Source organism: Perna viridis, chromosome 1, assembly GCF_037379345.1.
Source record: "Perna viridis isolate PV_CMFRI_1.1 ecotype Kerala chromosome 1, ASM3737934v1, whole genome shotgun sequence".
Lineage (NCBI taxonomy): Eukaryota > Metazoa > Mollusca > Bivalvia > Mytilida > Mytilidae > Perna > Perna viridis.
The window spans coordinates 55,620,908-55,645,403 of NC_142445.1; the positions used below are offsets into that span (position 1 = coordinate 55,620,908).

A 24,496-nucleotide genomic window follows, 5' to 3' on the forward strand; every position below is an offset into this window, starting at 1 on the left:
GCCTGTCCTGTAGTATAAGGGCTTCCTCGTCATTCATTGAAGACCCATGGGTGGCATAGAGCTAATCTTTTCAACCCAGTGGGGTTGTTGTCTCTGACATATTCAGGGTATCAATTCTCGTTATAGTATATACTAATTGAATTGATATTTGATAGTGGGAGCAAGCCCCTATGGGTGAAGCGAACAAGAATGAATTAAATAAATGGATTAGTCGAATGAATTAGTAGATTGGTTTAAACATATATACGTATATCCTAATTTGGTGAACTTAACATGTACTAACCTGTTGCTGCCGACTTGTCGCAATGTGAACATATGAATCAATTGTTGCCTACATGATGCCTATATTCATGAATCAGTTTTCACCTATATGGCAAAATATTCCTTATGAACTTTGATACGAGTCAGACCAAAAAGTAGTACTGGACAGACACTAAAGTCCAACCGAACTCTGGTGTGTAGCAAGAATAAGTTTTATGAATTACTCAGAGTGAAGTGTATGAGAAACTTTAAAATCTTTGGAATGCTTGAAAGAAATGATAGATGAAATAAAATACAAAAATGTATATGTTGAAGAGAATTTTCAAAGGGAGCAATTGATTGTTTCAAGAATTATTTGCGTGTTATTAGTGTTGTGGATTTAGAGAACAGCTGGAAAAATAAGTCCCACGATATTTGAAGTTGAATGTCCCATGAGAAATCCGGTCATTTTGAGTTATACAGATAAACTATATGCCCCGAATGTCAGTGAAAAAAAAATATATAGAAGCCTATTGACTGATACGTCCTATATACCAGTCGACCCCCATATATCAGAAAACTGCATATGGACATATTTGCTGTACATACGATTTTGTATTTTTTCTCTTTAACAAAAAAAAATAAAATGAAATAAAATAAAATAAAAATAAAAAATAAAAAAAAAATAATAACAAAAATAAAAAAATGAAAAAATTCCCACCCCAAATACCTGAGACGGAATCAATAACTAAGGTTATTTTGCCTATGTATCACTTAACTGCTTATAATGAACGTTTGAAAAGGTTGTTACCTACATGCATGCATCAGCAATTGCTCATCTGTATAATTCAGTAACTTTGTCTATCCGTATGAGTGAGTTATTACGGGGCGCCAAATGGGACTGTGATTTTGTACAGACAAGTCCAAGTATGTGGCCAAAATATAAAAGCAGGAAATAGAGACAATCTACAGAACCAATACTGAAACAAGAATAAAATTCGGTTACATATAGAAACTGAAGATGAGGAAAATAAAGACTTGCAACTTTAACAAAAACTGGGAGTAACATAAGTTGCTCTGGAAGGGTAAGCATGTCCTGCTCTGCCAGCAGCACCACCACATTGCAAATGACTAAATTCTGGTAAGTGTTAAGTAATTCTGCAAGATGTGAAATCTAATTGAAGATATCTTGTTTCATAAGATAAAAAACTTTACGTTGGTCAATCAAATTTGGCTGCATGTTGGAATCACTTTTTTTACAGTTTGAAAGTCCTTCAATGAAAACTGCTGACTGTATGAATATTCTAGTCTACTATTTATTCAATATAACAGAATACATAATGTTGTGTTCAAATATCAGTTGTTTCATTATTTTTCACATAGGTAAAGTATTAAAAGTAAATTTTGAAGTCTAAATTTAAAAGAGTTTTTATTATATATGTCATGATTATAAACTCCCTGGTTAGAATAAGGTTAATTGGCATTTAAATAATTACAATAACATAGTACTCAGACACCTTTATATACAGGTATCCTTAACAACTTTAAAAGGCATTTTATTTAAACTCTTTTTTAATGCATATAAAAAAATAATTGATTAGTGTATTAAGAAGTCCTAAAAACTACATTTATGTACATATAACAGTCATCTATAATATGTCATACAGAGCCCATACCCAGACAATTCAATGTATGTTGTGATAAAAAGTTGGGCCAGGCCTGAGCTTGTAACTCCCCCCCTTCCACCATGCCCCCAAAAAAATATAACAAATAAAATGTAACAATGAACATGAGAAAATTTTATATTTCTACTGTCGGACGAGAAGAAAAACAATTTCCATTGCTCAGTGGTGAGTAAGCATGTCTTGTGCTTGAATAAAAAACTTCATAAATATATCTAATAATGCAGATAAGACCACTTGTATAAAGGTAAAATTTACTCATTTCTGGTAGGAAAGTAATATTATATCTCATGAATTCTTACATAAAACTAAGGATTACTGAAATATAGTCAATGACTAGAAAACAATAATATAGCAATAATAAAAGATTTAAAATCAAAATTACAAAATGTACATATATATAAATCTAGTTCTACTTGTCCTGAAAACAATGTTGTATAAAACTTTTACAAATTGTTTTAAATATTGTATGTTATCATTGTAACAATAAACAATAAACAATCGTAACATTAAGAAAAGATTAGTATAAAAAATGTTAATCATTCAAAGATATAAACACAATATACCTACAACCAAAGCAAATAAAATGAAACTACAAGCATATCAATCAAACAAAAATTAATTTTCCTGAGTTCCACATCTTGTTTATCAATTCCAGTCATTTATTTTGATAGCGCTATAAAAAAATCTGAGGAATCAGAAAGAAAATTATCCATACTTGGTGTACTGAAGTGGTTCTTTTCTTGTTGACAAAAATGCATGAACTTTAGGCCAGATCTCATTGGAATATTTTCCTGTAAACTCTTCTAACAGTCCATGATCTCTGTAGAGAAGAATAAAACAACATTGAAATGTTAACTTATTTATAGAGAGAAATATGGGTACTAAAATACTTTGCAAGCTACAGCTCAATGAAACCACATAACAATGCTACTAGTTTGTCATGATAAAGAAAATACTAAAATACTTATAATAAATATAGGCTATGGAAGTATACTTGCTTCTGGGTAAATTTTGTTGGTTGGTCAAACCAAGTTCATTGTTTCCTGAAACCACACGGATGGTTGTATATCTGCATATCAAAGTTTTTAAAATCACATGTATGCATAATATACTTAAATGAAAAACAAGTCAAGCTGTCAATCTAATCAAAACCTACAACTGTTAGTGTAGAAATATATTTAAACTACTATAAAACAGGTTGTGTATTATTTTGATATGTATCCATGGTAACTTACATGTAAAACTGTAATATAGATTGTGTATTATTTTGATATGTATCCATGGTAACTTACTTGTAGAACTGTAATATAGATTATGTATTATTTCGATATGTATCCATGGTAACTTACTTGTAGAACTGTAATATAGATTGTGTATTATTTTGATATGTATCCATGGTAACTTACTTGTAGAACTGTAATATAGATTGTGTATTATTTTGATATGTATCCATGGTAACTTACTTGTAGAACTGTAATATAGATTTTGTATTATTTTGATGTGTATCCATGGTAACTTACATGTAAAACTGTAATATAGATTGTGTATTATTTTGATATGTATCCATGGTAACTTACTTGTAGAACTGTGATATAGATTGTGTATTAATTTGATATGTATCCATGGTAACTTACTTGTAGAACTGTAATATAGATTGTGTCTTATTTTGATATGTATCCATGGTAACTTACTTGTAGAACTGTAATACAGATTGTGTATTATTTTGATGTGTATCCATGATAACTTACTTGTAGAACTTTAATATAGACTGTGTATTATTTTGGTATGTATCCATGGTAACTTACTTGTAGAACTGCAAAACAGGTTGTGTATTATTTTGATATGTTTCTAGTCTCTTTCTGACTGTTTCTGGTTTGTCATCATCTCTCTGTGTCAAGTCTTCTCCAGTAATGTCATCTTTACCCTGGGTGGAAGAGTGAAAAATAGTAATTTGTGAGACAATTTGTTCATCTTTCCTTCAGTCTTTTTTTTATTTGAAGAAGAAATAAATTATAGTTCTTTAGTCTCTATGTTCAAATCTTGATTAAATATAATGATAATAAAACTAAATATGACAGTAATGCAATAAAGACAACAAGCTTGTCATATAATAAATGCTTCACATAGTGCAGCTTGATACAATCACAGAGGTTGAACCCTGAACAGTTGAGGCAAGTATGGATACACCATTCAAGCTTGATACAGCCCTGCATTGGTACATGATCAAACCTGTAAACATTTGAAAGCATGGCCACTAGTTTTTGCATTTGGGGTACAGAGTTTTTAAGGGTGCAAATGATCAATTCAATTGTTTCATAGTTTTCCTTTCCTCTTTTGACTACCCTGGACCGGACATTTTATAAGCAGCTCGGCATGTGTTTCTAGAAAAGCAGAGGGTGTTTATTGGTGCACTTGGTCCATGCTCCCAGTTTTTGGTGGAGTCAAACTTTCTCATGTGATTTTGTTTCTTTGTACATATTTTCTTGGTTATTTCATGTTCTTTGTTGTGTATGTCTGTTTTCCCTGTCTGGTCTTTATCCTTAGATTATATTTTGATTTCTGCTTGAATCTTGGTTCCGTTGATTACTCTTTAAATTTTTGGTCTTTGCTTCATATGATGCATGTGAAAATAACAGAGTTAAAAAAAATCAAATTATCCATCATACTCAGACTAATATTTCACTTTCTTGTTTGTTGGAACAAATATCACCCTTGAGTATTGATGCATTTTGAAAATGAACGGAACAGAAGACAAGAAATTCAAAGATTAAAATAGAAAATTGTTAATGTACGTGCATGAACACTTTGACTTTTGACACTGTACATACATAACTTTTATAGCACATGAAAAATGTACTGCGGTATGTGAATGTGCATATTGTATGACACACAAAATTTTGATCAGAATTGAAGTGGCTCTTATTTTTAAATGGTCCTAGTCACAACCTCAAAAATTATTTATAGCCTTCTTTAGTGCCGATGGCACTTCACACTAAAATTTCAATGAGAAACATACATTTCTACTCAACTTTTTATCCAAATATCAGAAGAATACTTGTTTCTTATACTTCTGGGTCCCTTATTTTTAAATCAATCAAATTCTTCCTTTTGAAATATGATAGCTTGTGGTACCTTTTCAAAGAGATCAATTCATTTGCTTTCAATTCAAGTCCTAAAAGGCAAATGCTTATTTCTGGCCCCTTTCCTGAATGGGTTGATGACCGTATGATTCCATTATATGACCTCAAATAAAACCAGATTGGCACAATTAAGTCTTCAACACAGAGCAAAACTAATATCAAACAGCAATCAAGTGTGCTATCACTACTACCGGTATATGATTTACATACCTCTACTTTAGGTGGATTGAACTCTGTATGGTAGATTCTACCACTGGGTGCATGAGTCCACCTGCCTTTAATTCTGTCTATGATTACTTCAAAAGGAACATTCAGGTTGAGAACAATGTCTACTGGCTCTTTCTTTAACAGGGCATCAGCCTGAGGAACCGTTCTAGGAAAACCTAGGAAAAAAGCAAAAATGAAAAAATGAAAAAAGAAGCTATTGGCATTATCCAACCTAATGCTCTCGTAAAAAAAACAACTTCTTAAAACATCTTTAGGGAAACTATCAATATGATTTAACTACAAGTTATGATAAAGTATACATGTAAGCATTATTAAAATTATATTTCCATTCACAAGTATTCCTTCTTAGAAACTTTGAAATATTATACTTCTGGACTTTCTCCATTCTTACCATCCAGTAACCAGCTGTCAGTTCTCATATTGTGTAGTTCATTCAAAATAAGTTCTACCATTACATTATCAGGAACTAATTTTCCCTGGTCAATATATCCTTTAGCTTCCTGTCCTGCATCTGCAATTACAAAATAAATGTTTCATACATATTGCATGTATTTAATGATTTTAGAGCAACTACATCTGGTAGTGTACTATTATAATTATCATTATTACTATATATGATCTCAACTGATTAAACCTAAACCTTCACTGTTGCTCCTCTTCACCCTCATACAAGATATAACAGCATCCAATGGATCAAGACAAAAAAGTACACAAACAGTAAAATTGTTTATCCATTTTTTTAGATTCTATATGTAATAACTAAATGTATTTATCATTTCCCTCTTCTTCAAAAATGGCCAATCCCACTGTCAATCCATTTGTCCACCTGACAACAATAACTGTGAGCTCAAAATCTAAAAACTAACTTATTACCTTTTGCAAATATGCATACAAATTTGGGTTAAAATCAGATTTACACATTTTTTCATGCAAACTCACAGATTACTCTCTATTAATGTACAGAACTCTTGGGTGGTAAAAAAATGTACCACATACAAAATACCAATCCACATGGGAACAGCCCTTACATGGCTTATAGTTCACCTAATACAATATTTAATTTCTACATTCCTAGTTACACTTTTTAATTTTTTTGGTTCTAGAACATGTATTAATTTTCATCAAAACAGTGTCACTGTCAATAGGCCTCTACAATACCTTTATAATTTGTTTCCATTATGGCAAGTATTCATGAAAATTTATTAATTAACTTGTCAGAATGTACTTGTGCCTTGTACAAAAAACAACCTCACTAACACTTCAATTGTTCATTGATTCAATGAACACTATGAAATAAAACAGTCAAACAGAATTTTATTCATATCATTTTAAATCCTTGTCAACTGTATAAATAACAAACAAGTCAACTGTATCGATTGGCCAAAGTTAATAATACTTATCATCAGGTTGTCTGTTGTAGCTATCAGAGCCCGGTAGGCCTCTCCAACAGTCTAAGCTTATTCAGATTTTTTCTATGACTAGACCAACATTGATTGAAGGTTGAATTGGTGTCAAATTGAATATCTGAGTGTGTGTGTTGAGAATCAAAATTTAGTCAATTTCAATGGTTAATGACTTGTCAAATAAGCACACTAAATTCCTACTGGTAAGAACAATTATATTGTTGGCATTTAAAAAAAAAAAACTACCTCATCCTTTTGTTACTTGAAAAAAATGCCTCATTTTTTTTTATTGAAAAAATTGGAGTATTAACTGTACAAAACAATAAATTTGTAGCAGATGTTTAAAAGGTATTCAGAAAAAAAAAGATAAACTATTCTAATAGCAGTGTAATTTTGAACTGAAACACCCCATGCTGCCCTTTGACTAGTAATTGGGAAAAGTTCATCTTATTATTTTGGGATTATTTTTTAGCAATTTTTTGACCAATTGAAAAACTTTCATCAGACCTTGTTTTGGAGGTTTTTAAAGGCAAACAATACACTGTATAAAAACTTTAAATTATTGCTTGCAAATACATTGTAACATGTCAAAATTAATAACACATTGTTTATTTTGTATTTGTTAATATGTTTTCTTAATATTTAGTTGACATGCCTTTATAAGTTTAAACATTGTAGGCATTTGATTTTTTAACTGATGCTTTATGTGCTTAAAGGTATCAATGATACTATGAACTTACTTGTTTTGTTTATGATTTGAGATCTTAGCAGATCACCACTCGATAAATGTTTTAAGTTAAAATCTTTAACTATCCTAGTTGAAATGGTTCCTTTACCTGAACCAGGAGGTCCCATTATAATTGCTCTAAATAATTTAGATATCATTTTGCCAATTTAGTGAAAATGTAAGCAAATAAAATTATTTTGAAGTATTCATCAAAAATACAACGTCCTAAATGTTGACCTTAATTGGCAGGTGCCCAATTGTCGTAATATGTCGCGGAGTTTGTCTTAATTTTTATGTAATGAAACAACAATTTTGTATTTAATGCATTTATTTGTCCCAATTATATCAAAATAGAGTACTATTTGATAAGACTGTAAATGAACATTTAGATATTTAGAAAAATTGCACGCCATATAATTTACGACATTGAAACGACTAGTTGTTGACCAAAATACCCACGAGGAAAAATTTGAAAATATTGAGAAAACGACAACAGTTAATGAATTGTAAGATACTTTTAAGAAAGGTTAAGAAATATGTGAAATTTTATCTGAGAAACACTATATTCTGGAAAAGGCAGAAGAAAATCAGTTCTATAACTATAAAAACAAATCACAACTGTTGGTGTTGCCACTGGCACTGTCAGCTGTTGCGTGCGTTTTTAAGTGGTTGTTTTCCATTTTTTTGTAATTAAAGGAATCTATATGAGTATAACAATGTTTTAATAAAAGAATTTAAAAAGTGCTTTTCCACAATGGTACAGTACAATACTATTCTAAGGTGTGTTCCCCACATTATGCTGACAGTCTGTGCCACTTTTCAGGTGACAATAGTTACTGGTCGAAGTAGTTCTTGCCAAAATATTATTCATTATCTCCTGTGACTCAAGTTTGTGCCCAAAATTTAAGACAAAACATCTAACAGATTGCTGATATATTGCCCTAAAATGAGCTATCATACAATTCTCATTGAGGAATGAACTTTTGGTGAGAATTGATCCTGTAATCCAGTGTTTGTCATTGTTTTTTTTATTCATTTTGGGTTTTTACTGTATACATTAGGTTGAATTAGACTTTTTTGAATTTGTCCATCATTGAAGACAGTAGGGTGACCTGTTTTTATTGTTTGTTGCTTGGTATTTGGTGGATGACTGTCTCATTAGCAATTAAAACCGTCTCTTGTATTTTTATATTCTGTCTTGAAAATGGCTAGTATCTACTCTCTGATCTGTAGTTCCCACCATTGCTCAGGTATTGACTATTGCACTTAGGAGGGAATCTTTGGTTTTCATTGAAACCTTAAGTAGATCACTGTCAAGGCATATCAAGTGAATAGTATTAAATAGGTAATAGCATCATGGCTTGTTCCAATCATGTTCAAGAAAAAAGGTTGACCTTCGAAAGTACAATGTACATGTGGGTTAGTGAAAAAAATGACTTTTATCTTTGATATATTATTTTAAAACAGCATTATGCATTATTTTGCTTTGATAACATTTAAAAAACTGAAGGAAATTTAATGTTTATATACAGAAAGTTGATTAACTGCTTGTAGTACTCCCCCCCTCAAAAAAAAAAAAACCAAAAAAAAACCCAAAACAAGAAAAACTACCAGAAGGGATGTCTTTCTTTAGTTCAAGTCACAAAAACACAAAATAGAATTTTAAGATTGTCTGCTTTCTTCCGGTAAGAATGGCACAACAATTGATATTCACACAACAGAAATCAATCTGTCTAAACATGAATTATAACTTTGCCTGTGGTAAATTATGTGTCATAGATAAAAAGAAAGAGAATGAAATTTTAGAGCAGTAATAGGTGAAAGTAAAAGTAAAGTTTTTCAGTTGTTTCTATGTAGTAAAATAATGACTTACATGCTTTTTATCTTTTGAAGATGAAATTTGGAATGGAAGCCGACTCCTCATTTGAGGATGAATTTTACCAACGACCAAGGAGAAAGCCAAAAGGTCTTAAACAGAAAGGTAGTCGTGGAAATCCAGAAGGTGACAGTAAACTAGGAAGAATCAGAGCACCACCTAATAGTGACAATGATTCATCATTTGACATAGCATCTCCCTCAAAAAGAAGGAAAACACACATTAACCATGATCAACTAGAAAGTGTAAAGCGTAAGCCAACAAAGCGCCATCTACAGATGTACAGTGACACAGACTTGTCTTCATTAGATCAGACTGATACTCCTGACACTCTAAGTCAGATCAGTTCTATCATGCCTGTATCAGATGTCTCAATGCAGACTACATTTTCTCGTATGAGAAAACCCAAAGGTAGAGCTGATGTAACTTTAGAAAGGGCAGTTCAAAAGGCTAGAGGTCAGCCTGATGGTGCTGAAAGGTCATTCCATCAGAAAAAAGCCAGTAAGACAACTTTACCAACCAGGTTGTCAACAGTTAGAGAAGCAGCAGAAGGAAGAACATCTGATAGTTCTACACAGGAAGTTTTTGTGGATGATGGTCCTCCATCACCAGAGGCCCAACCTTTCCAAAGAAGAAAATCTGTAAAGGTAAATGGTATTTAAAAATGTGAAGTTCTTGTTTATAGTAATGTTCATGAATGATTATCCAGTATACACATCTTCAATTAATCATTCTGCCAAGAAGAAAAATTTTCGCTTCATACGTGTATATTGATACATTTGACTGAGCTCCACAGTTCTTTCATTGTAGGAAACTACATGTATGCTTCATTTGTAAACATACATGTAATTTTAAACGTCTACATGTGTTATATTTTTATCAATTTTGTCTGGATGTACACCAAGTGGTGACCTCCACGAAGTTGTACAAACAGTTGCTTTCAGGTGTTTAAACCATGCTTCACTATTGGTTACTTCTTAATATTTTTTGGATGAAAGGTAAAATTGAAAAGAGCAGCCAGCACAGCAGCAGGTAAACTGAAACTAAAGTCATTGAAAGGGAAGAAAGCACAGCTAAGTGAAAGTCGGCTAGTGGCAAAACATAAGATGGAAGATTCACAGATAGAAGAAACTTCAGGTTTTCTTAGATTTTTTAATTAACTGTGAGAAATGTAGGGTACATTTCCTAAGGAGAACATTTTATCTTTTCATGAATACAAAGATTGTGTTGAAAAAATGATAACCAAATTTAGATCAAATTGGGCAGGAAATTTGTTAGCCTTCATTTGCATTGTGTTGTAACATGTATATAAACAAAAATACACATTCCACAACATCTTTATGAATGATAAGGACATGTGCAAAAATAGATGAATCGGTGTACAGTATTGAAAATTGATTTTTTGAAGCCCTAAAAATCCTTTTAAAGTATAGAACATGTCAAGCAAATACATGTATTGTAAATTTCATGTTGAAGATTTATTAGGAATTTAAACTTGATATCATTGAAATTAAAGATAATTTTCTATTTTTAAGTAGTAAAGAAGTTAATGTTCTTTAGTAGTCATTGATAATTGATTGACACGTTTAAGTAATGAGTATCATATTAGAATAATAATTTTTGTCCATTGTAGAAACAAAAAAGACAAAGTTAAAAGAACTTCCATTCAAGGAAAGGAAGAAAGTTCGTAAAATGTTGAAGAATAATTATAGTATGATTCAAAGATCAAAGAAGATTTGGGAAGAATTGAGGCAGTAAGTATGATTTAGGTATAGTACATCTTCTAGTACATAGTACATTGGCTAATCATTCAGAAAGTATATGGCATTCTGGGATTGCTTTTGTTCATGACAATCTGAATGATCAAGATAATTTTTATGAGTATGCTGTGATGGCACAATGTTTTTGACAAGGACATTTTCTGAATTAGTTTGTTATTTTTAATTCTTGATGTTACTGAAAGGATATTTTCTGTGTAAATCACTCATTTCTAATGTGTAGATAATGCATGACATAAACAAATCTAACTTGATTTTTTGTATGAAGAAGAAAATTTCATGTTCTCAGTGTATTGACCTTTGACCTTAAAATTTTTAAGTGAATTTTTTTAAACCTCCTATTATAGGTATATTGAAATCTTTCATACAAAATATATTTGTAAGTTGGTGCAGAATTTGAAAAAGAAAAAAAAAACTTGTTTTGAAAATGAATACTGTAAACGTTTTAAATTTTGCAATTTTGCAGTGTCAGAAAAGTGTGAAAAATAATACCCGCATAATTGGTTTTGAACACTATAACATTAATCATTTTTTGAAACTGGCAAAAATGATATCCACAAATATGTTCACTTGACAATAATCTGCGAAAATAATTAGTCTCCTACTTATATTTATCTTTTCAGGCAAAAAGTATCGCAGAGTAGAAAACAAGAGCTCTGTAAGGAACTGTTAGGTTTTGTCAAGGGAAACATGAAAGAGGTAAGGGAATAATGTTGTAAAAACTCTTCATTATCATGTAACAGTAAAGAGGCATATATGTATATCTTGAAAAGGTTGAAAATAAGTACAGGCTACCCACATTTTTATATAAAATGTTTTATACTGGCACTGTTCTATTTGAGCAGTCAAAATGCATTGACCGTATATTTACAAGTGATATATGGTCACTGACTAAATATAACTTTCTGTTGTAATGTCAAACATTTCAATGTTTTATAATTGCCAGGATGTCATCCTCAAATAAAAAACATTGCTTGAAACATCAGTTTTCTTTCAAAAACAAAAACAGTGCAATTACTTGACAAGATTTTAATATACAGCCTCACATTATCCCATGGTTCTGGCCTCATCCGTATATCAGTTTTCACTTGACATAAAACTGTAATTGTCTATGGTCTCACTAACCACTTCTAACGTTTCCATTACTTTACATGTTAAAAAAAATAATTTTCAAAGCCTCACTATGAATTCCCAGGACAAATGACATCTTAAAGTTGCATACCGTTGCGAAGCTTGGAAAATAAGGCTTCCAAAATCTTTATGCTAATGGTACGATGATTGTAGAAATTCTTCACAAAATTTATGTGAATAAATAATACTGAAAATCCACATTTTTACCTGTTCTGCTAACTGACAGCATGGTGGCAAATAACTCACACATGTAAACAATATTCATACACTTTTGTAGTTAATTACATATATGATTTTAAAGTACACATTCTCAGCTTTATTTTGACTACATTTAATCATAATACACACAAATAATGCACTTGCAATGCATATGTTTTGGTTCAGTGTGTTTTTGGTACTACATAGGGGGGTGGCCATTTGACCCGGAAGTGGTTAGTGAGACCTATGTGTCTTTGGAATATTATTTTTAGTCAATAATATTATTTTTTGTATTCAGATTAAAATACCTAACATTTTATGGCTTGCCTTGCCTGTGATATATTTATGAAGTATTTTAACCCTTAAGCTGCTATGCTATTTGCTATTGTTCTATTGTGTAATAGTAAATAAAAAGATGAAAATAATTACTTCATGTGCTTACTATGTTTGAATGTGCAAATTTTTGTTAATATTGATCTTAGACCAATTAAAGTTATATGTTAAAGTATCTTTGGCTTCTAGAGTTTCATATTTTGACATTAGTTTGTTTTCATCAGCAATTTTTACATGTCCATTTTCAATTAATTGTGAGATAATATAAGTTTTGATGATTTAATATTTGGAACAATTCCATGAACATAAAACTTCATTATAATTAAACACATGTAAACATCAGAATTTGGCAAAAAATCACTTGGAGGCAAATAGCAAAGATTAATTTCGATTCAGATTTATTTCTTCTGGTCCAGAATGTTTGAATTTGACATCAATGTCATCACTATCATTGAATAAATTGGTGACTTGATCATCGTCACTCCAATTGATGTCCTCAATTTTGAGACATTTTTCATCGATTATATTTACTTTAGATTTTATCCTTGTAATTCATTAAAACATTTGGGAATCTGGAAAATACACAAGATTTCAACCAATCAAAACGTCTAAAAGAATTTATTTCCATTATTACTGCTTCTGGAACAACTATAAACAACTGTTTACAGAAAACGAAATTATAGATGTGCTTAGCAATCGTTAATAAAAATATCAGAATGACAATAGTCACACATAGCAGCTTAAGGGTTAAAGCTCACCTTTTTGCAAAATACATTACTGGTATATTTTCAGCTTGCCTTTGCCCATGATACAGCTAGAGTTTTACAGTGTCTTATACAGTATGGTACACCAGATCAGAGGGATGTTGTTTTTGAAGAACTTAAAGGTACAATTTGTTTTTGTTGTTGTGCATTATGCCATAAAAATGGTTTTGAAAAAGATAAAGAGAAACTATCAAAAGAAAATTTATGTTCTAAAACTCATTTGTCAAGGAAATGAGACAAGATGAGACACAAATAACTGAAATGAAAAAAAAATATTTGAAAACTGAAGATGCCTTAAAAAGTCAAAATAGAAATTATGAATTCTCGGTATAAAATTGTGACAGTTTTCTGACAGATGGAATTTTTCAAAAGCATGATTAAATAACAAGCAAAAAAAATATGTGGAAATAAATATATTTTCACTTGTATTTGAAGACATGGACAATAATATGATGATTCAATTTGTAAAGTATTAGTATATGTATAAAATATTGTTTGTCATGTCCAGTTTTTCTGAAAAAGAAACAGTAGAATTTATTGGTCTTTTATAGATAACTTCTTTTTTTATTTCAGACCAAATGTGTCTAATGGCTAAATCAAGATTTGCTAAATTCTTAGTGAAGAAATTCATTGTTTACGGGTAAGTGTAAATCATTTTAGCTTTTGACATGATTGTAAATCTGGACTTAGGGATTTGGAGAGAAAGGGATTTTTATGCAAATTGCTTTCGAAATTGGAAATGAACAGAATATTACAGCTAGTTGAAAATGGCTGGTTCAGATTTCAATACAAATCTAAGTAGGCTACTCAGTAATTTAAATAGCTCTGCCAATGTGTTCTACTTCATTACCACTGAACACCTTGTCTTTCAAGTTTGAAAAGCTGGTAAAATTTTTATCTATTTTTTCTTATAAAAAAAAATAATGCAAAAGCACAATAATTGAGAGTCAAGTTCCTGTCAAAATTTAATTTTTTATGCTGGTTTTGCAAATCATATTTTAAAAGTTTAAAAACTGCTTTAATAGTAGTAAAGTTGAACTTATTGTAAAGTAATTTTATAACATCATTAACTTCAGTTCACTCATGGTAAAGGACTTGTATACACTTCTTTTTGGCGAGGCACTTTTTTCAGTCAATATTTGAAGTCATTCATCAAGTTTTGATTAAATAGCTATTTCATTCTATTATTTGTTTAATATAGTTTTGATTTTATTTTAGGTCAAAACAACATAAAAACCATGTTTTCAAAAGCTTCCATGGCAATGTCAGAAAGCTGGTCAGACATAGGGTAAGATCAGTTCTGTATGGAAAGTTGAGCATGTACACTTAAAAAAATGTTTTTGAAAAAAAAAAAGCAAATGATAAATAAACTAAAATTCCCTCTCAAATGGTTGTGACTTGAATTAAATTAATGTAAAAAATTAATCTTTTTTTTTTTAATTTACCATTTGCAAGAGCCATTTTTTCTTTAAAATTGACCTTTACTTAAGCTGCACCTTTCAAAATCAAGGTAAATTTCTTTATTTTAGGTGAAGACAGATATTTGCACTAGAAACAATATTAATATTAATTGTTTGTTGTTTTTTTTCTAGGAAGCAGCAGATTTGGTTGAATTTGCATATAATGAATATGCAAATGCTCCACAAAGACTGACATTGTTGGAAGACTTCTATGGTCCAAGTTTTATACTATTCAAAGTTTGTATTCTCTGTTGTAAATACTGTAAACCATGAAATTTTTGCAACAGATTCATTACACTATATGCCCTGTAATGCAAAAATTAATCTGTTAATATTTTCTTCGTAAAAACAATTTAATAATCCCAACTTTAAAACTGAGCAAAAGTAGATTTATTGTAATCACAGGGAAAAAAAGATGATACAAAAATCTTCCAGTTAACAGTAGTTGCTTAGCACATTAATACTCCAAAATGATGCACCATTTTGATGAAACAGATTCATTGATATTTTTGCCATGTTTATGTATACTATCAGCTAAAAGTAAAATTTCCATTGTCAACATGAGAGCCTTAGGAGGCATCAAAAATAAAAACTGCTGTTGAGAGTAAAAAAAGTCTATATAACTTATGCTGTCAGAAGGGGAATGTATAGTATGAATATCTTGGTTAGTGAAATAGTGAAAAACTGCATGTGAATTTGTTTTTACTGCCTGGTGGTAAAATAATTATACTGATATATGTGTTGGTTATAAAAATACTTAGATCTGGATTAAAGATACTACATGTACATTTGAAAGATTTTTACATTGAAACTATATATGTTTTTGCACCACTTAACTATTGACATGCTGACTGTTATGAATAATGTGTACTTTTTGAAACAATGTAGAAGTAGGTATCCATAGATTATAGTATTTATATTCAATATATATAAAAACATTTGAATGGATGTACTTTTGGCAGACACCAGATATGAGATGCCTTGACCAGATGTTAATGATACAACCAGACAAGAAGGATATGATTCTTAGTAATATGAAAGAAGCCTTACTGCCTCTAATTGATAAGTAAGAATTATATTCAAGAAGATATATGGTTGCAAGCTTTACAAATAATATTTTTATATTAACTAATAACAGCTTGAGCAGCGGTCTACTGGTTACTTATGTGTATTGATACCACCTATTTTCATGTAGTGGGGAGCACTAAGGCTGATATCAGCTTTTTCCATTTCGAAAATATAAATTGTCTTCAGGATTTATATGTATGTTCTTAATCTGTATTTTAAGTTATATATTGTAGCAATTATTACATATAATGCCCATATCACTTAACAACTTAATGTTATTTAAGGCTGAAATACTTTGATATTTAAATAAAATACTTTACATTTTTGGCATCAAAAATTGTTGTGTGTTACCCTGGCAACAGTTCAAAAGATGAAAAGAAAGTTGATTGCTATGATTGATATAGGTCTTTACAAGATTTAAATTGTGAAATCATTTGTGCCACATGTTAAATGTTTATAGAGAATAACTGTTAATGTCTAATATTTCCCTAACCTATCAAATATTTACTGCTGATTTTCAGATCTATACTAGTCCATTCTATGGTACACAGAGTCTTCTTTGAATTCTTTGTGCATGCTGCTGACAAAATGAGATCTGTAAGTTTTCCATATATTTCTTTTAATTCAGCAGTTTTGCAACTGTTAGTGTGTAAAGTTCTATATTAAGAAGACACATGTAGAAGTCAAGTTATTTATCTTCATTTTCAAGCAAGTTTTAAAAATGTAGAATCAAATGTATTTTTTGTTTTAGTGAAGGTAATCAATGCTTTAGCCATAGTATTACTTGTAAATGTACAATCTACTAGTATGTAATACAGCTTGTATGTTGTAATTGTTTAAGCCAAAGGATAATCAGATGGGTATTAAAATGACAAAAAAATTTAATCAATTCACATCACTAATTTCATTCAACTACCAAGCAAAAACTGCATAAAAATACCTTTTCCAATTATTATTTTTATTTATGAACTTCTTATATTAATTACAGGAAATGATAGAAGCTCTGAGAGAATCTTTGATGCATATGATACATACCAGAGATGGTTCAAGGGTCGGCATGTATTGTTTCTGGTATGGTAATGCTAAGGTTAGTAGTTCATTTAATTATTGGTCATACCTGTTATTACAGTTAACCTTTGGAACTATTCATGTCGGAGATTCTCCCTGGCATTGACTCTGTCTCATTTTAGAGATTTTCATGTAAATGCGAATTTTTTATGTAAAAATTCAATTATTCAAAAATTCCAATATAGTAATTTTTACCAATTTCTTCCCAACAAATCTTTATGTGGGAGATTCCAAATTTTAAATTGATTTTGCGGGAGTCTCCCCCCTAACGTGGGAGGGTTAACAGGTATGATTTGTTCATCATATCCCCTCTTAACAAGTCAAACATTTTGTGATCTTCATAATTCACCAGTCTTTCACACTTTGGTTTCCAATAGTTATTCAAAGCCCTTCCACCAATTGAATTAAAACTTTTTTAAAGCATACATCATATTTACCTCTCATAAATTATAATGCTCTTGCTTCTCGTATCATCTGATCAACTTTTTATACATTTAGTTTAATGATAAGTATGACAAAAATTTCAAAATGCATCAATTCTATGTATACATGTACTGTACTTTAGAATTCTTTTATATATACTCATTCTTTGTTATTAATACAACTTTGAAATGCATGAGCATTCACATTATTTCACAAATCTTTTGATTAATAGTTTTCAGTAATATCTCAAGACAAGAAAATTAGCACCTCTTTCCCTAATTGTCCCCCTCCTAAATACTGAAGGGGACATAGAAATACTGGTGTGTGTGCTTGTGTGCTTCCGTCCGTCCTTCACACTTTTTGGAGGGTTGGTAGTCACCATATGTAGTTGATCATATTGTGCTGCCATTTTGAGTGGAAGAATTTTACAGGAGTTATGGGACTTAGTTGAACTTGTACAATCTACACAAAAGAAACACTTTGTGGATGCAATTCCTCAGAAACGACTGAACAGATTTTGATCAAATTTTGTATGATTTATAGTCACCATATGTAGTTAATCATATTATGCTGCCATTTTGATTTGACTAATTTTACTAGAGTTATGGGACTCTGTTGACTTAGTACATGCTACACTATAGGAATACTTTGTGGACACAACTCCTCGGACACTGGTGCTTAGATTTTACAAAACTGTTAGTAATAATAAATTCAAATTTTACAGGAGTTATTGGTTATTGCTGTTCCCAACTTTTTTTGTAACTGGGGGCCTGGGGTGGGGGACATATGGCTATTTGTAGCAAATTTTTCTTGTCTGTCTCTTCTAATATTTTTTCTAGCTAAATGTAATACGAAGACTGTTGAAACCCCAATTCTTTTATTATATCTTTAAAACAAATTATATATACAGGACAGAAAATTGATGATAAAATCTTTGAAGACCCACATACTGAAGATCTGTACAGAGGAGTACGGCCATTGGGTTCTGTTAGCAATGTTTGATGCAGTTGATGACACCAAACTCGTACAGAAAGCTATTCTTGATGTAAGTATAACCGAATCATTAATGCTTGTAGTATAAAGATTTTATAAACATGTTGGCAAACTGTTTGTATAGATCTATGTATAAACAAAACATTAGGCTTGGTCACTCAATTGATCCCATTAGTCTAGATGATATATATACACACACACACACACACACACACACACACACACACACACATAATTCATAGAAAGAATTATTTCATATAATTTATATTAGTTAACATTTACTTATTTATATTTTGTCTTAGATCATGTTTATAAAGAAGTTGTATTGCTGATTGAGTTAAGAGGCCAAGCTCATGTAGTACATTTTAATATTACCTTACAGGAAATAATAAAGAACTACCCAGAGATAGTGAAGAACCAGTATGGTAAGAAAGTGTTACTGTATCTACTGTCTCCAAGGGATTCGCGGTACTTCCATCCTGATGTCGTCAAAATATTACAGGAAGCTGATCTCAGCACAACCAGGTAAACCTGGAGTAATGAACAAGTTACTCTTTATATATCCTCTATGTGCTAGATTTTCAAATTAATAAAAACCCTAGTTCATAAGGTTTCTAATCTTTCACTATACATGTCTGCGATCCTTTATTCGTCTTGGGATTGAGAAAATCAATCAGAATGAAGTTGACCAATTATCCTATTTTGCTTATGACATTGATGTTATCAAAGACAATAGCGTCTGTGGGAGATTTCACAAAATGTTGTTACTGTAAAACCGTTTGTAAGTACTAATGTCACAATTCTAATTTCTACTATGACAATGTACAACTAATTTTACACATCTGACTTAGCTTGAAATCGACTACTGATTCCTTTGTTTCCATTCTCATTCTACTATGCTCCGATTGATAACCATCAATCTACAAGGACAGACACAAAAATTGAAAAATAATGGCGATAATAGCAAAATAATCATATCAGTTTAAGTCTATTTATTTGTCATTTTTACACACCTATGTATGAAAGCTGATGTTTCTTGAAGGGAAGGTTAGTGGTTAGTAGTATCACATGTTACTGATTTCACTGATGTTTCTTGAAGGGAAAGTTAGTGATTAGTAGTATCACATGTTATTGATATAACCTAGATTTGTAAAGGAAGAGTATGATAGGTTGCAATGCAAAACTATTTTCAAATAAAAAAAATTGACAGCAAAACACTATTGATATTGAAGTTGTCAGTATTGTTTGTTTAATTGTACTTGTTACTCTAGATTTGATAGATGTTGAGCTAACCATTTTGATTATTTTAGTAAGAAACAGAAGTCGATTAGACACAGGGAGTTATTGGATTACATATCACCCTCATTATTACAATATGTTGTGGATAACTGCTCAGAACTTGTCGCAGACAATGCATCATTACTGCTTGTATCAGCTACAATAATGCATGCTATAGGTAGGTGTTTTGAAAAAGATCATTGATTAGTGTGCTTGTTTATATAATAATTGATGAAAGTAATGAGAAATTTTATGTTAATTTGGATAGGTACACTATAGATTCATGAAAAAAACTTTGAAAGTAGACGCTGATCGATATGCTGTTAAGCTAAGGTCTTTATAATTTAGATTTTAACGTGTATCATCCAATGGAGGACGAAAAAAAAGTTTTGTTTTCTGCTACTAGCTACAATAAAAAAAGATAAGTAGGTAGGCAAATTATTTTATTTTTCAAAAACATTTTACATTGAGTTAATGAGGAAACAATCAACAGTTGCTTTAGCCTAAGTGGATATAAATTGTTTAGAATTAATGGTAGCAGGAAATAGACATTTTATTTTTTGGCCTTACATTACATCTTCAATTTATCTACCTGAAAATCTAAATGTCATATGACATCACATTGGAGGTCACTTTTATGGTAACCATAAATATATTATAAACTGAACAATCGTATGTGGTCATATTTATACTGAAGGTTTATGCTTTTTATATGTTAATTAAGAAAAAAAATGAGAGGATCAGAAATGATTCTATGTTTACCTGGAACACAGCCTCAACAGGATGTAGTGAGATCCGTTACAATCTTCTTTTCGCTTGGAGTCATTAATGAAAAAAAATATTGTGTATACAATGAATTCAGACAAAATATATTTACAACAGCTAAAACTTTGATCTCTTCAATTTTCTTTTGGAGCCAATAATGAGAAAAAATAGTGTATCATACTTTTCTACCTATAAGTTGATGTGGAGTATAAGTGGAGTTGGTGATTTTTTACCAAAATCCACATAAAGAAGTCAAATTGCCAATTAAGTTGAGGGCAAAACATTCATATAAAGTAGTTGGTATAAATGTTGAATGTCAAAGGATATCCAAGGTTAGGGTTTTTTTTACTCAGCATATTATTTCATTGAAGTAACTTTAAATGGTATTGTTAAGTTTGTATTAATTTAAAATAAAGTGACTTTAATTATTTTTATTAACTTGCTTGCTAATTGCTCTGAAGTCCTTAGATCAGGCGTACAAAATTGTTAACACATCAAGTGTGGGCATCCAGGTGTGAAATTAGTTTTTAATATTTTAACTCTTTAAAAGTACATTTGTAGTGTAAATGCATTGTAGATGAACATTTCTTCTTAAAAAAAAATCCTTACATAACTGACGGCTGGCTGAAAAAAATATCAACTTATAGTCTGATAAAATATGGTACAACATGAATCAAGAATTTTTTGCAATCTTGTAATTTTAGCCAAAAATATGATTTTTTTAATTTGGGAGGATGAGAGAAATATCCCTCATCAACAACGTGAACTGTTCCATAATGTAATTTTTAATGTATGGTAAATTTGAGTCAGTCATAAAGCAGTAAGCAATTATATCAAAATTGTAAGTAAATAACAAATTTTTTTATTTAACTGTAAATGTACTTTATTCTGAAGTGTTAATTTTTATGGCTTCTCAAAATTTCCTAGTTTTGAATTCAGGAATTTCAGTAAAACTTCTTATTTGTCACCTGGAGTTATACATTTTGTATTGAATTTGAATTGTTGTTTGACTGAATGATTAAAACAAAGAACAGTGGTGCCTAACAAACATTGTTTTTTGCTTTAAGAGGCTGTCCATGTAAAAATCTGGCAGATCCTATGATATCAATAGAACAGGGTAAATTAAATCCCACTGAATTTGTTCCAGTGTGGTGTATATCATATGAGTGTCAAATAGTATAAAGTTTGTTTTAAATAAACAATGAATGGTTGTGGAAATGATTTTAAAGTTCCCTATCAAACCAATAAACTTTGCTCATATTAAGGAATTATCTCCCTTTCTTCAATTAATTTCAATGCTTTCCATCTCATTTGCAATTAATCATTTGCAGTTAATCAAAAACCAACATTTGACTTAAGAGGATGGAAATGAAATTTTTTTTAAAACGAAATTTGTCATGTGCCATCCACTGCCTTGTTTTTGCATGGACTCCCTCTTAATTCGTTAACAGTGAAAATAGAGAAAATTTGTATATCTTGATGTAATTTACAGTAAATACTATACATGTAATTTGAAATTTTTTGTTTAGGTGATCCAACAGAAGCAATGACAGCTGTTGCTAAGCTGGCATCTGAACCATTTGTGGCAGGCAGCCTACAGAACATGCACATCATAGAGCATACTGCTGGTCACATGACTCTAAAAAAATTGATACAGAATGATAAAGAAAGGATTCAGGATGGTAAATCAGGTAGGATTTGTTTCCCTGAGCAGTGTTACCAGGTATAAAGCAAGACAGTAACTCAGGTAGGGTTTGTTTCCCTGAGCAATGTTACCGGGTATAAAGCTTTAGACAGTAAATCAGGTAGGGTTTGTTTCCCTGAGCAGTGTTACCGGGTATAAAACTTTAGACAGTAAATCAGGTAGGGTTTGTTTCCCTGAGCAATGTTACTCGGTATAAAGCTTTAGGATAATTTTGAGATAGACAAGGAAAGATTTGAATGAAAGTGGAGCTATTACCATGTATTTGATGTGCTACTTTTAGAATAGAACAGAAATACAATCATACAATGCCACCCTTAGAACTAAAGTTTAGGTTCCCATTTAATGTGGTCAAATTACAAATGGAAAGTCTACAGTAAATGTCAAATGTGTATAGTAGTTACATTCAATGCACATAAAAAATATTCTCAAATCCAGATATTCACAAGCTTATTTAAGTTATGTCTGTCCTGGAAGGATTCTCAAATCCAGATATTCACAACCTTATTTAAGTTATGTCTGTCCTGTTATAATTTACTGTTTGTTTCAGTTTTATTCTCTCAAGTGCTTCTGAATACTTTACCTGATGGAAGTCTGAAATCATGGGCTGCCTGTAGCAGGGGATGCTTTGCATTAGTATGGTAGGTTAGGCTATAAATTTGTATACAATAAAATCAATAGAGATGTGAAGCACTGTCATTCTGATATTCACCTCATACCTTCTTTTCAATATACTATCAATATTGATAACAGGTATTTAATTAGAAAACTATATAAAATACCGACACCCCCTATGATAGAGATGATTTGTGCTGTAGAAAAACTCACCAAACAAAAGATGCCTTTTCAGTTCACATTTTGTATTTTTACGTAACTAGAATCCTTCTGTATTCAGATCTGTATTTTTTAGGAAAAATGTCTATTTGTACAAGAAAACTTGACTGAAACATTCAATCATTTTACAGTTTATTGGACCTTGACCATCCAGAAGTTACAGATTTGGTAACAGCACAGCTGGTAGGAGTGAGAAAAGCATTAAAGAAAATGACATTTAAAGGAGCACAAGTTCTTATGCAGAAACTCGATGCTGTAAATGGAGAGTTCAAATTGTAAAGGGACATTTCAAGTTACTTATAAATGGGTATTTTGGCATTTAGTTGGAACCTTGCTAGGTTGTTGCATTTATGAAATATGATTTTGAGATTGAATATTGGAAAATATGCCATTTATTAACCTTTTTTGTTAACAGTAGTATGGCTTTACATCTAGCTGGCCAGGAATGTATGAAATAGAAACATCTATAATTACGTCCTGAAAATTAAATAGGGTATGAAGTATAGAATGTTTACTGTCAATTTAATAGTATGTTTATATTAGTGTACAATTTTTTTTAGCATGACTGGAAACATCAGTATGGTATTTATTTTGCATTGAGTTGTGAGACCAAAGAGTGTGCAATATTTGTAGATGTTCTCTGTAGATATGGTTTGATTTTTGTCCCATGTTTTTGATATGAAATTATGAGGTGTGTATACTTCAAATATGTGTGTGCATCCACATCCATTTATTGATGATAGTGTGGTTCTGCCTGTAAATGAACATTTTTGATGATCCTTCAGATTAATACCTGTCCATGTTTTAATAATATACAAGAAACTTGTCTGTTGGTCTTATTACATACATTTTAAAGAACTGAAAAGTCTATGTATACTGAGGAATAAATCTTTTGAATAAAGATTTAATTTTCTCAAAGGACATAGGATAAATCAGAAGAATGTATTTAATTAAAAATTACTATTAAAAAAATCTTCATCACTAACCAATTTTTAACCTTTTAAATTTGGTCACTTTTTATTTCCAATCAAATTTTCACTTTTTAAATTGCAGCAATTATTTTTCTGTATTTGTTTTTAATCAATTTTATGTCATATTTGTCTGTTATAAAAACACCTGTTACTGGTGTTCTCAAATTCAAATAAAATTGTTTTGTTGTAAATGCTGTTCTATTTTTTGCCTTTCATTGTTTTCACAGTCTTGTTGGATTGTTGTCTCGGAAATATAATCTGTTTTCACTTTCTTCTCCATGTTATGTAAGTCAGTGGATTTGATTCAACCAAAAAAAATGCAATTCATATTCTTTTGCAGAAATAGCATTCACAGGAAATAGTTCAACATAAAACATATGAAAAACTTGTGTAGCAATTCTTCTTGTGTACATAGTAATCACTGCTTACCC

At 30.7% G+C, this 24,496-nt stretch overlaps 2 protein-coding genes across 2 annotated transcripts; one reads left to right on the forward strand and one right to left on the reverse strand.

Moving 5' to 3' along the window:
- Positions 1-1,650: 1,650 nt before the first annotated feature.
- On the reverse strand, positions 1,651-7,675 carry LOC148629459 (GTP:AMP phosphotransferase AK3, mitochondrial-like). The gene is made up of 5 exons (XM_088551529.1): positions 7,437-7,675; positions 5,685-5,804; positions 5,276-5,448; positions 3,731-3,849; positions 1,651-2,745 (listed from the first exon to the last, which is right to left on the reverse strand). The coding sequence occupies exons 1-5, from the start codon at positions 7,579-7,581 to the stop codon at positions 2,631-2,633; spliced, it is 672 nt and encodes a 223-aa protein (XP_088407655.1). The 5' UTR covers positions 7,582-7,675; the 3' UTR covers positions 1,651-2,630.
- Positions 7,676-7,845: 170 nt separating this feature from the next.
- Positions 7,846-24,256, forward strand: LOC148629460 (pumilio homolog 3-like). Its single transcript, XM_088551542.1, has 18 exons — positions 7,846-7,929; positions 9,317-9,946; positions 10,298-10,436; positions 10,933-11,053; positions 11,701-11,776; positions 13,532-13,625; positions 14,077-14,143; positions 14,722-14,791; positions 15,096-15,200; positions 15,926-16,029; positions 16,553-16,628; positions 17,020-17,118; positions 18,433-18,567; positions 18,898-19,040; positions 19,826-19,971; positions 22,088-22,249; positions 22,811-22,901; positions 23,226-24,256. Exons 2-18 carry the CDS (start codon positions 9,317-9,319, stop codon positions 23,371-23,373), a joined length of 2,406 nt encoding a protein of 801 aa, XP_088407668.1. The 5' UTR covers positions 7,846-7,929; the 3' UTR covers positions 23,374-24,256.
- Positions 24,257-24,496: the final 240 nt, after the last annotated feature.

Bases quoted from the DNA above. Each gene is read 5' to 3' on its own strand.
- LOC148629459 (XM_088551529.1), bottom strand. From the start codon at position 7,581: ATGATATCTAAATTATTTAGAGCAATTATAATGGGACCTCCTGGTTCA. The intron at 5,805-7,436 runs GTAAGTTCATAG...TTGTAATTGCAG, and splicing joins TCAAATCATAAACAAAACAA to ATGCAGGACAGGAAGCTAAA. The intron at 2,746-3,730 runs GTAAGTTACCAT...TCTTCTCTACAG, and splicing joins CCTGTTTTGCAGTTCTACAA to AGATCATGGACTGTTAGAAG.
- LOC148629460 (XM_088551542.1), top strand. From the start codon at position 9,317: ATGAAATTTGGAATGGAAGCCGACTCCTCATTTGAGGATGAATTTTAC. The intron at 11,777-13,531 runs GTAAGGGAATAA...GTATATTTTCAG, and splicing joins TCAAGGGAAACATGAAAGAG to CTTGCCTTTGCCCATGATAC. The intron at 22,902-23,225 runs GTAGGTTAGGCT...ATCATTTTACAG, and splicing joins GGATGCTTTGCATTAGTATG to TTTATTGGACCTTGACCATC.